Source organism: Epinephelus fuscoguttatus, linkage group LG12, assembly GCF_011397635.1.
Source record: "Epinephelus fuscoguttatus linkage group LG12, E.fuscoguttatus.final_Chr_v1".
NCBI lineage: Eukaryota > Metazoa > Chordata > Actinopteri > Perciformes > Serranidae > Epinephelus > Epinephelus fuscoguttatus.
In genome coordinates, this window is record NC_064763.1 from 29,435,344 (window position 1) to 29,448,194 (window position 12,851).

The following is a 12,851-nucleotide window of genomic DNA, read 5'->3' on the forward strand; positions in this document are numbered from 1 at the left end:
GTGTCGGCTTCTGAAATGAGCCTTTGTTGTTTGTTTACTCACATTAAAACAACACTGCATTATTGGCAGACCAAAGAACACGGAGAGACAGGCAGAAACAGGCTACAGTGCTTTTGTACTTACTGGGATTCTGGATCTTGACAGTGGAGTCGGGCTCAGGGTGGGGTTTGTGAACCACCTGGGTACAGACCTGCTCTGTCAGAATCTGCGCACACACAGAGGGGTTAACAGCCGACAATTAAATAAGACAACTATCACCTAAATTCTGACAATTTATCGCTTACTGTACGTTGCTATAGTAATGCAGCATGTTAATGAGCCAATCACTTACCTCATACAGAGTGTTGTAGGTGGTGACAGAGACAGTGTTGGTGTGCATCATCAGCCTCTCCCCCAGCAGTGTGAACAGACTGTGCGTGTGCATGATCTCTACCTTCCTCCTGCAGGGAAACACACACACACACACACACACACACACACACACACATAGACACACACACACACACACACACACACACGCGCAGCTTGCCATTCATTACTGAATTTATGACAGTTGAAACTGACATTGATTGTCAGTGCCCTGATGACAGTCTGATATTGGCAGGTGGCACCATGTGGCCCTGTCAGTTATGACGGGACTAAAGAGGACAAGAGATGAATACCAACAAGAGAAATTAAGGAGCGACATTAACGGAACGGCAACACTGCAGGCATCACCGGGGCAACGTTTGTGTGGCTGCACATTATTAACTTTGACGATTAACCTTGCCAGTAGGCGAAAATTGTGTCTCTGAGAGGCTTTTAACTTGAGAGGCTCAGGAATCAGGGTTGACTAACTTTTTAAAATTGAATTAAGTGAATAATGCTCAGCCTCTGTAAATTTCTGACTGTAATCACGTCATTAAAATGAAGAAACTAAGGAAAGTTTGCACAAAATTCATTCACCTTTATTCTTAACAAAGCATCTCGCTCCCATTATCTTGTTTAAACTAGTTTAATCTGCTACTAATTTCACTTTATTTAAACAGAATAACTACATTTTCTGAGACTGTAAATTCTTTTTGAAATTCAGTCTCAACCCTCTTTGTCTATTTGAACAAATTAAGAGAAAAACAGAAAATATATAACTGTGTGCTTTATGGCACACTTTATGCAGAAATAAAAGCATTATGTGTACAAATCCTCTGCTTTCTATCAGAATTAGGGGCTACATGAAAAAAAAGGGATGCAGCCTTTGTCAATTACACCCCAAAGCTATGGAACACACTGCCCTTAGATATCAGGGAAGCTAGCGTGCTAAATATTTTCAAAAGAAAGCTAAACGCGTATATCTATTCACTTAAGCCTTGAGCTACTTTTAACTCTTTTAAAATCTTACTTGATTTCATGATTTATAGTTTTACAACTTCATCCATGCTTTAAACTGTTTTAAAAGTCCTTTTATATTGAATTGCCTGTTTTATCTCCATTATGTCTATTTTCATGTGAAGCACTCAGTGCTTAAACTGCTCTTATTGTGAAGCACTTTGTGCTGCACTTCCTGAATGAAAAGTGCTCTATAAATAAAGATTCTAAAGATTATGTTTACTGTATGTATACAAAGAAACATCAACAACAGACATGCAGGCCCACCCACAGATATGGCTAAGCCCCTGAAAAGGTCCAGTAAATGGGCCCTCCCCAAATCTGCTGTACCCATGTGAACGCATGGGCATGATCTCTCTCCTAGTTCTAAGGTCATGTGGCTGGCTAGCTGCAGTATTTCAATTTTGCAATGGTTGCATACAAAAGAAGTTGTACTATTTTCAGGAGGGGGGTTTTCATCATGGAAAAGGCTACATTTTATTAGAGCAACAATAAATACGATGTTGATTGTTGTTGTTTTGAGAGGTAATGGTGCATATTATTATTATTTCTTATATTTAGGATGAACATGATTATTTCAGGCCTCATTCCTCCTCCCCACCTGTGCATCCCAGAAAGCCCCCAAGTTCCCACCTTTATGAGCGTCCCTGTAAACATGACTTCAACTGTCAAACAACAGTGTAGAAACTCAGTATAACCCAAATTGCTTTTGCTTTAATCTATGACATTGACAAAACTATAACACAGTCAGTGGCTCTGAAATCATGATTATGGCAGAAGATTACATTTTTTATAACGCTGTTTTTTTAAAACTGACAAATCGTCAAATTAAATCACATAAAAGCACGGCATGTGAAACTGATTGAGTGATTGAGTATTTAACATTATCATATTAAACGAAATAAATTGAAATGTCTTTCAAAGGTGCAAATGGTGTTTTATGTATAATTTAATTGCTGTCTGGATCAATAAAATTTCCAGAAGTATCGAGGTGACTAAACTTAAAGAGGCAGCGTGACAGGATGTTTGGTCGGAGCAGATGTTAAGTAGGTGGGGGGACTGAAGGTGCAGGGCTCAGGTGCAGCTCGGCAGCTTGCTCCCATGTCGTGCAGCGAGAGGCGTGTGTGTCACATGGGATGAATAAATCCCCCAGCATTCATTGCCACTCATCAAGGTTCCACCTCCCTGCCAGTGCACACTGTCAAAATGATTATTCCGCCTGGACGTGATGATGAGGACATTATCTTCACACACACAAACAAACAGCCTTTCTAAGGCTCACTGGAGGCTGCACTGCTGTAGTTTTTTCCGTTTTTACTGCAGTGTGTTTCCTCACTCTCAGACCTAAATGTGAGGCCGTCACTACCGTGATGCAGTATTTCTGTTTTAGCTGTGACAGAAAAAAAGATTTAAGTGCTCCCTTATTGCGATGGTTCTCCATTTACTGAGCACTAAACACCAAACAAAGGAGAACACCAGACAGAAAGCACAGAGACAAAGAGGTACTGACTTGTGACCAAGGTGTTTGAGGAAGTAGCCCAGGACTTTGAGTGCTTGGACCCGGATACTCTCACTCTTAGAGGCCAGGAGCTTGCAGATCACCCTGTAACACGTCAAACACACAGCCACACTGATCAGTGACAGTGAAGGAATCACAATACCTTAGATGAAGGCTAAAAGTGAAAAACCCGGTTCTTCTGTGTGTGTAGTAAACACCTGCTGTCTGATACTCAGTAAACATCCTCAAAGTTAGCAACACGTGTGCTGACTGAAGCATTTTCCTCAAAGGAGTTTGCTCAGAGGACATAAAAGTAAAAAAAAACAACAAAAAAAACACAGTTTGCTGACTAGCTCTCCGACAACAGAAGATTTACCATAGCAACCAAAAACACATCCATGTGCAGTTGTGCTTTAGGGGACTTAGCTGCACAGTAAGAGTCCGTCGTTGAGAAATCCTGTTGTGTGATTGAAGCTTCCCTTTGTATATGGAACATGGCTATTGTAAGTGAACATATAAACAACGGCTTAAATATGCAGTAAAGCATATGTGTTGTTGTTGCTGCTCAAAACTGAGGATTCATTTGCTCATCAAACAAATCATGTAGTAACGACAAAGACTACAAATGTTACTTTGCACAATAAAAACCAGTTTCTTCCTGCTTTCTAAATCTTCAATAAAATTACTCTCTTAAACACATCAAAAATAGGAAACGTATGGCCTTTTAATCTATGAATCAGTTTCCTTTTATTTCAACTTAAATGATCTGTCTATCAGTATCAGGGCTGGGCGATATGGATCAAATATCACAATATTTTTTAGCAAATACCTCGACATCAATACTGTGACGATATTGTAGGGTTGACTATATGTGGCTTCACAAAACATTTACACAATGAAATCTTTGATAAATTATCATTAGGAATGTGGATATAATGACGAAGAGCCGGGACATATGCCACGTCCTTTACAGCTTGGACAATGCAAGGGTGGGTGCTACTCTTATGCCTACTCAATGACAACTTACAAGGGCGCGGAGGCAGGCTGCACGTGATGCTGCTAAGCTGCCATCGCCAGCACTGTGTCACAGCCTACTCACCAGAAATCCTGAGTTCAGATCTGATCTTCTTCCAAGCATTGTGTTTTAGAGTTTGTATTAGGCCTAGAATATTGTCCGCGTAACAGATCGTAAAGCGCTAGGTAGCCTTGCAATAAACGATCAGCTTCTCCATATTTGTCATAGACTGATATTTAAGAAAGGAAAGAAAGATACCTGCAGCCTGTGATTGGTTGTTTCTCATCACATGACATACGATGCACTTTAATGCACTCCAAAAATCGTCTTTCTTAGGGCGCATCACTGGAAGAGAGTTTGGGGCCGACTAAGCTCATCAATGGAGCCACTACACCACAAAATTTTTTACAGAACGCACAATAATACCCAGCCATCCCCAGAAAATGACAGAATTCGCGTCACATTCAGGGAGCTGGGAAATCCAAGATTGCTTGCATTTTGGCATGCACTGGGCAAACCTGACCATGCCCTACTTTTTTACCCAAGTATGTAACAATACCCTTCTCAAACTCACATTTGGCCAAATTCAGAGTAAGGGAAGCGGAACGCAGGTGATCAAAAATCTCACGGTGGGTTTTCAAATGGTCAGAGCTTGGAAGGGATGTCATCATTCCCCCATTTGAGCACATTGCCTAGCCCTCATTGACACTAGATCATTTATATTTCTGTGTATTGTAATTAATACTTTGTGTTGGATGTGTGTTGATATAAAAATGCATTAACAGCTAAGGTCTAACCATGAATGTAACCAAATCTTTTTCAGATATACAATGATTAGTGTCACCTTATTCCATTTCTCTGGTCAAATGCTGGGATCATGGATGCTGGATGTTCAGACATAAGAGCCACTAACAGCTGGAGCACGTCATGGATATTCTCATCCTGTGGAGAAAAGAAAGCAAAGTTTAAAAGGTGAAAAAAGGCGGAAGAGGAGGGTTTAAGGGTTAAGAGGACAAAGAAAGAGTTGTAAGGGTGGACAGGGAGCGGGGATTGCAAAAGGAGCAGGTGGTATTTCAGAGCGAGAATAGATATAATTGTTACAGAAGAGTACATTCTGTTCAGTCCATTGTTGCGCCATTTTTCACGCTGTCACAGCGCCGAAGCTGACTCACACTCTCACTCCTTTAAGTGGACCATAACTCCGGCCCACAAATTATAATGCACATTTTGCCACCAGCTCCACTCAACCGCTCTCTCTGTCTCTCTCTGTCTCCTTCTCTCACAGTGTCTCTCTTTGGCACTGAAGTTAGCTTTTACCTCATGCATGGTCAGTAGGTAGTTGAGAATGCTCTGCAGCTCGTCCTCCTTCACGCCCCGGTCCTGTGAAAAACAGAAACGGCATCTTTAACCGAAGCATTCATGATCTACGTTTTTTTTTTTTTTTTTACATCATCTTAATCTCAGAAGACTTCATTAATTCTGTTCCTGGATGATGCTTTTTAACCGTGAGGCAGCAACAGCTTCACATACACATATGTAAATACAGGAACAAATCAATACAAGCACACACAAACACAAAAGACAGAGTGCTTCATTCAGGCTTCTGATCTATAATGCGATTCTCCACGCGCACACACACACACACACACAAACTCCAGATTAAGCCCGAGGTTCCCAAGAGGGAGGAAAACAACAGAGGACATAATGGAAAAAAGTGATTTCTTGCAACTTCATGCATGAGTGTGATGAAGATAATGGTAATCAGTTTCTCTCACTGTACCTTCAGTATGAGTTGTTTGAGGAAGAGGAGCATGAAGGCTCTGAGCGAGATGATCTCCTTTTGGGATGGCCTTGGTCCGTCTAAATAAACACAGCCAAACAAAAGAATAATTTCCTGTTAAAAATCCATTTTTATGCACGATAATGATCAGCTAAATAAGTCCGTAGCTCAGTCTGAGGGAGCTCTACTGTTTACTGATATTAGCTTTTATTAGGCTTCCTGGAGAGCAAAGAAAAACATGTTAACACACACATACACGCTCTCTTAGACAGAACTGTGAATCACTGTCATTAACTCCAGAAGCAATTTGGCAATCTGGATATTTTATAGTTGTACTAATCCAACTGATTATAGCAAAGACATGGCAATTTACAAAAACCTGATTGATAGTCCAAATGATCCAAACCAAACAAGCACTGTAATCCACTGTATCTACTTTAAAGCGCTGGCACTCCATCAGCTGTTTGCTGTGGTGGGCTACAAAGAAATAATCAAGCTAAAAACACAAAAGCATCTGACTCATACACACAAGCAATTCCTCATGTGGGTCTGATGTCATTGCTCCTCTCTGAAAGGTCTTTTGCCCTTCTTGGTGCATTTAGCTCCATTTTGCTGTGATTCATAACTGCCTCAGACCTTCATGACCTTTAAACATGTGCTTTAAGAGTCGCTAAGAGCCACCAGGTTCAGGATATTGTGTTTTCAACTGTTTTATTTCTTCTGAAATTTGGCTGCATTTAGCTTCAACAATGGCCTCCTTTTTACCTCTGATACTACGGCACAGTAGCCCTTTTAACAGACAAAAAAAGGACGACTCAGATGTTGGCAATCCATCTTCATTGTTGTAATAGCATTTCAGTCATTTTTGAGGTGTTTAATGTGTGCGCCAGATACACTAGGAGCTTAGGGCTGTGATGAATCGGTTCGAAACAGCTGCCAAATAACTAACTAATGGAATTGGGTGCCAAACAAAAAAAGATGCATAGTTTCAGATCAAAGCAAAAATGACATAAAACCCATCCTTAACAAATAGGGCCATTTTTTCCTTTAAAGGGATAGTTAGAATTTTTAAAGTGGGGTTGTATGAGGTACTAATCCATAGTCAGTGTATCACCTACAGTAAATGGCGGTCGTCGTACACCCAGTTTGGAGAAGCAGGCAAGAGTACTGAAACGGAAGCTCAAGCAATGTGGTGCTATGGATGGGGGCAGCAATAAAATGGATTTTGGCCACGAAAAACAAAAAACCCACTGTAGAAATTTTACATCAGTTCAAGTGTATGCTATATTTAGAATATTTTCACAGCTCTACCTTGACCTCAGACAGTCCTCTCTGATGGGGAACAGATGCTGTTATATTGCTCCCTTCAAAGCCAACAGACTTCTTCGACAATAACATTAACTTTACCTTGCTAATCATGGAATCTGCTGGTCTGCAGCTGCCTCGATCATTTAATTTGTTTGTGTTATTGTGTGACTTTGGTATATATGAACTGAACCTGAACCTTTGGTGAAAACACCAGTCACACAGTAACACACAGCAAACTAAGTGGTTGAGACAGTGGTAAACCAGCAACTCCATGCTCAGGTAAATTACCGTTTTTGACCATGGAGTGGTGGCTCTGATAAGAGTATCACTTTCAGATCAGTTCCCTGCTGGAAAAGGCTGTCTGACAGCAAGGTACAGAGGTAAAAATGATCTTAATATAGCGTACACTTAAAATGACTTGATTTTTTTTCTTAGGTGTAACTTTTTTCAGGTGGCCAAGATACGTTTTGCTGCCGCACCACAGCAGTGCATTGCTTATCTTCTGTAGTGGTACTCATGTCTGCTTCGCCAAGCTTAGGGCATGCTGCCCGCCATCTACTGTAGGTAGTAGACTGATTATAGATAAGTACCTTCAAATGCCACTTCAAACTAGAATGACCTTATCACAGTTGTATACCTCTGTGAACAAGTCAGGTTGAAGTTTACATCCAGACTCATAGCCATGACAGTTGACAATGCTACAAATATGGATGTTACTGCAAAGATGCTACATACTCTCAAACAGTGGTTGCCAACTTGTTCACGCTCAAAAAATGGGTCACAGGTCCATTCTAAATGGACCGCAAGTTACTCAGGAACGTTTGTTAAAAACACACTTCATTTTGAAGAACAGTGAATTTCTGACACAGGGCGTTTAATTTGAAGTACTGTGTATTGCTGTCGAGTGAGTGACTAATGGACAGCTACTTGACAGAGACAAAGGCAAGTATGACTCTGAATGTATTTAACTGTGTGGACCTTGAACTAGTGATTAAGGAGACATCTGGACCCCATGGCTGGACCAGTTGGAAACCATTGTTCTTAAACAAGGATGCTTTGCACGAATCTTCCTGGCAGCATAGCACAGTCTTGAGATGGACACCCAAGATTAGTGTCACCAATTCAGTATCCAAACAGATGTTTCCCCTTCTGTTCCTGAGTCATGACTATGTTTAATGGCGAGAAAACATTATGATGTCACAGTGAAGTTGACCTTTGACCTTTTGGATAAAAAATTTCATCACTTCATCATTATATCCTGTTAGATATTTGTGTGAAATTTTGTCATTATTAGCGCATGAGTTCTTGAGTTATGGCAAAAAAGCATGTTTTTTTTTTTTTTTTTAGGTCACAGTGACTTTGACCTTTGACCGCCAAAATCTAATCAGTTCATTGTTAAGTCCATGTGGACGTTTGTGCAAAATTTGAGGAAATTCCCTCAAGGCCTTCTGGTGATATCGTGTTTATGGAAATAAGACAGACGCAAGGTCACAATACCTTTGACCTTTGATCGCTGAAATCTAAACACTTCATTGTAAGTCAAAGTGGACGTTTGTGCTAAATTTGTGGTAATTCCATCAAAAATTCCTGAGATACTACATTCACGAGAATGGGACATACTGATGTACAACCCAAAAACATTATGCCTACAGCCAGGGCTATCGCTGACACGGAGGCATAAAAATCCAAACTATCCCTTTAATGGTCCCAGTGGCCACTGCAGCCAGACAAAGTTGACTCTCTCTTCCCTACTTTGCCACTCATTCTCCATCTACTTCAACTACTCTTCTACAGATGTCATTAACAAACAAACAAGTTAGTAAGCAATAAACCTCACAAGCTGCCTGTTCTCATCAGCATTCTACATTCCCAACAGAGGTTTGTTGAGTTTATAAGGCAACAATAAACATTTATGATGTCCGGCTTATGTGCATTTGCCACTGCGCACTTTGCTGTGTCAGGGCGTTTGGAATTGACCTTATTTTATACAAAGCGAGAGTACTGCAATAGAAAACAGTGTTTATTGTAAGCTCAATAAAATGCACCTCGTCCTCTCAGAACATTTAAACCGATATCTGACCCGTAGGTGCTTAGCCAGCGGAAGTAAAGCGGAGAGAAACATAAAAGACGGAGGGTGTGAAAGAAGGAAGATACGTAGCTTCTCCCCCCTATTTGCCTCATGCTCTGCTGGCCTTGAATCACACAAGTGTGTACGGGTTTCAGTCTGTTCACCTGCTCTGCACAAAGCCAAAACATGACACCAAAGCGCTCCCCCGTGATTCATCATCATTATCTGTCAAGCTGGTGCATGTTGGTGGAGTAGTGACACTCGCCATCCATCATGGTGACGCAGCAGCTCTGTGTCAAACATGGACGCACCAGGTGAATGAGCGCGAGTGCAACCTCCTTTTTCAGGGTCTTTTAAGAGGATTTGAGCAAAGCTTATATTCATCTAAACCACTTCTCAGGGGCAGCTTTAATTATCGTCTTTTGCTCTTTGAAATTAATTTTCTTCCTCTTGTGCTCCTTTTATCCTAATTCTGAGTCAATGGTTTTATCCAGACATTGTGAAAACACTGTTTTTTTCTGCCAGATAACCTGACAATCTGTGAGGAGTCAAACTGTAATAAACCTATGCACTTTCTTTGTGTGTGAATCATAATAAGTGTGTGTCTGTTCTGACTTTGGGCTCCTTGCAACAGCTACACACTCAAATTGATTTGATCTAAAAATACAGTCAATTCTGCAGTTTGTTGAAGTCTTTTCTTTCGAGTTTTGTTTGTTGATCTACACTCAGTCTGTGTGTGCTCAAGATTACATAGGGACACAAAATATATTTACTTGGATTTAACACACTGTTAAATTGCATTATGTTACAATACATTCAAGGCCATAACATAAAACGTAAAACAAAATATATAAAACTAGTGGTATCACTGAGGTGAGCAGAATAAAACAAAAATAAATAAAAATGGAGCCACTTTAAATAACTATGCCTTTTTTTCAGCTGCATTCTTTCTCTCACTCAAAAGAAGCTATTAAATCACTGTTATGGTTGCACTGAGTTCAAAAGCAATGTACCTGACTAATGCTAAAGGCCTGAGGTGTTTTTATTAGGTACAGTACACGCTCTCCCTTTTTGTATTTCTAAAAGCAATTTTTAAACATCAAATGGAGCTATTTGTAAAATACGAGAAAAGCTTGGAGAGGAGCTGTGTATTTCTAAGCAGGGTTTCAAAGATTCAAAGCAGGTGCGGGGTAAAAATACACTAATACAAAAAAAATACTGTATATCTGCAACATGGATTCAACCTCATTACTTCAGACTGAGGCGCAGTTAAACACATTTCAACCCACAAAGCCCATTGTAGGTTCAAAATATCTGTCCATTACTATGCAAATTAATTCCATCGGTGCATATCACACTCTTACAGTATGGTCAAGTACACACACACGCAGGCTTCCAAACCACAACTAGCACATCCTTTAGCTTTGAACAGCCATTAGTACAAGTCTGAGGCTAATTGCTGCTGTTATCAGTGGTTCTTTATGGAGCTGGATCCCCGCAGTCAAACAGCAATATCGCCAAACAGAAAGGAAGCCAGACAGCCACTTGATTAGAAATTCCAAAAGCTCCCTTGGATCTGCCAATCAAATCCGTCTGTTGCCGTGGCAACGTGGGATGCGTACTCATAGTCAGTGGAGGGTCCCGGGCAAAAGACTAGGTTGATTAAAGTGAAAGGCCTGCGCCGACCTTTCTGAGGCTGCGGTGTGTGGCAACAGTGGCCGCGTTAACGCTGCTCTCTGCTGAATTACAAAGCCATCGACACGTATCTGATTTGTGGCGGCGCAGTGTTTGGAGTAAGATGCGTTTTATAATTGCATTTCTTTTTCAAATATGGACAAATCTTTAATAGTTTTGTTTCCACACACACTGCATTCACAGGAAGCACAAAAGCATGTGCACATATTTCGCTTCTACATAATAATAATAAAAAAAAAGATTTCTATTACAAAAGCTTCACATGCACACAGCAGCATTATTCTTCTTAAGAGACAACAACCAATTTCTTACAGGAAAAAAACATGTATTCTCTTTTACTACAATGGTCTTATTCACTCTCAAACATGCAGACACATTTGCAAAAGGGAGCTGCTCAATCTTGCTCATGAGCAACAAGACAGTTTGTTAAGGGAAAGTTCCCACTTCCACTCACACCCACTGAATGCATGTATAGTGTCCGTGTGTCACTTTCTTTCCTGTCCTTATCTCCATGTTAAATGATGATCAAATAGCTATCTGCATTTTATGCAATTTAAGGATGCTGTAATTATTTGACCTGACATTACATAAAAGATTTCTGCAAAACTGCAAAGCCATTCAAACCCATTAAAGTTCCGTTAACTATTTAAGTCCCACTGATGATTGACTTCAGGTCTTCATGCTGGTCCTAAGTTTTAGCTGTAAGCTGTAACCTAAAAGATAAAAGCTAACTGTAAGCTAAAAGCTAAAAGTTATTTGACAAGTGACGTTTGGTTGAATTTAGGTTGTGACCTCAGGGGACCAAAATTCAATGTCAGGACAACATCTAACGTCAATTTGATGTAGAATTATGACGACTTTGATGTTTTGCTAGCATTGTTATTAAGTAACGTCTCATGCCAATGTCATGCCGACGTAGAATAATGATATTTAGTCATAAGGCATGAAGAACAAAACCAAACGTATGGAAAACATCATACGAATGTTATCAATCACACATTGTGAAATTCTAACTTTAGACATTTAAAACATCATCGGCACAGATTTCATTCCAACCAAAATTTAACATCTGTCAGAGGTAAGAGTACAACGTCTTTCTGACATCATATTGACATTCGGTGCCAGCTGGGTAACTCATCATGAAAAGCTAACCTTCACCTATTTCATACAATTACATGCAATTCTTATTTACTGCATAAAACTATAGGTACTGTAGAATTAAAGCTACAGTTGGTATCCTTTCTACTCCTCTGCCTTGTAGTGCTTCCAATGGTCTTACTGCACATGAACAGAAACAACCAATCAGAGCAGAGCAGGCTCTAACACAGCTGTCAATCATGTCAATCGCTGCTCGAGAACTATGTTGTCAAACTCTAAGCTCTAAACTAAGCAGCGCTGATCAATATAAGTCAATATTGTTTTACTGTATCGCCTATTTATTGCCTTAAATGTTGTCAGAAACATATTTTAGTGTACTGTTTAGCTGTGAAATGAAAAGGTTGGTCCGGCAGCTGGGTGGTACTTTCTCATTTTACAGCTAAACAGTACACTGAAATATGTTTCTGAAAACATTTGAGGTGAGAAACAGGCAATGCAGTAACAGAATTTTGATTCGTATTTGTTTAGCGTTGCTTAGTTTGACAGTTGCCCGCAGTTCATGAGCAGAGATTGACATAATTGACAGCTGCCTTGGAGACTCATTGGCTCTGACTGGTTGTTTCTGGTGTGCTGCAGTCAATTCAAATGCCATTAGAAGCAGTAGGAGGAAGAGGAGGGACATGATTTCTTTAAAGACTATCTAACTCATGTACTTCTTTCAGGATATAGTAGCCATTTCAGCAAATATGACACAAAATTATTTTGATAAGAGTTACCAACTGTAGCTTTAAAATAAAAAAAAAAAAAATAATAGATGGGTCCAACCCTGGTTCAGATGTTGTTTGACCACCCGATAAGCCCTTGGGTTGGAGCTTATGACACCTTAAATTGCACAAAGGTATGAATGTGACAGTGAGTGTGTTGTGTTTTTGTGTGGTAGCCCTGTAATGGCACAGGCTGCAACACAGGACAAACATAGAAGATGGATGGATGGATAAACTGACGGGCGAATGGATAATGTAAA

General features: G+C 40.2%; 1 protein-coding gene across 18 annotated transcripts in view; it reads right to left on the reverse strand.

Moving 5' to 3' along the window:
• The window catches only part of nbeaa (neurobeachin a), a 117,929-nt gene that overhangs the window by 39,012 nt on the left and 66,066 nt on the right, over positions 1–12,851 (reverse strand). For all 18 annotated transcript variants that reach the window (XM_049591211.1, XM_049591203.1, XM_049591214.1 and 15 more), the window contains exons 14-19: positions 5,659–5,738; positions 5,196–5,258; positions 4,723–4,820; positions 2,876–2,968; positions 332–440; positions 124–205 (exon numbers count right to left, since the gene is read on the reverse strand). In XM_049591211.1, the coding sequence (XP_049447168.1) occupies positions 124–205; positions 332–440; positions 2,876–2,968; positions 4,723–4,820; positions 5,196–5,258; positions 5,659–5,738 (525 nt within the window). The remainder of the gene's footprint in view (positions 1–123; positions 206–331; positions 441–2,875; positions 2,969–4,722; positions 4,821–5,195; positions 5,259–5,658; positions 5,739–12,851) is intronic.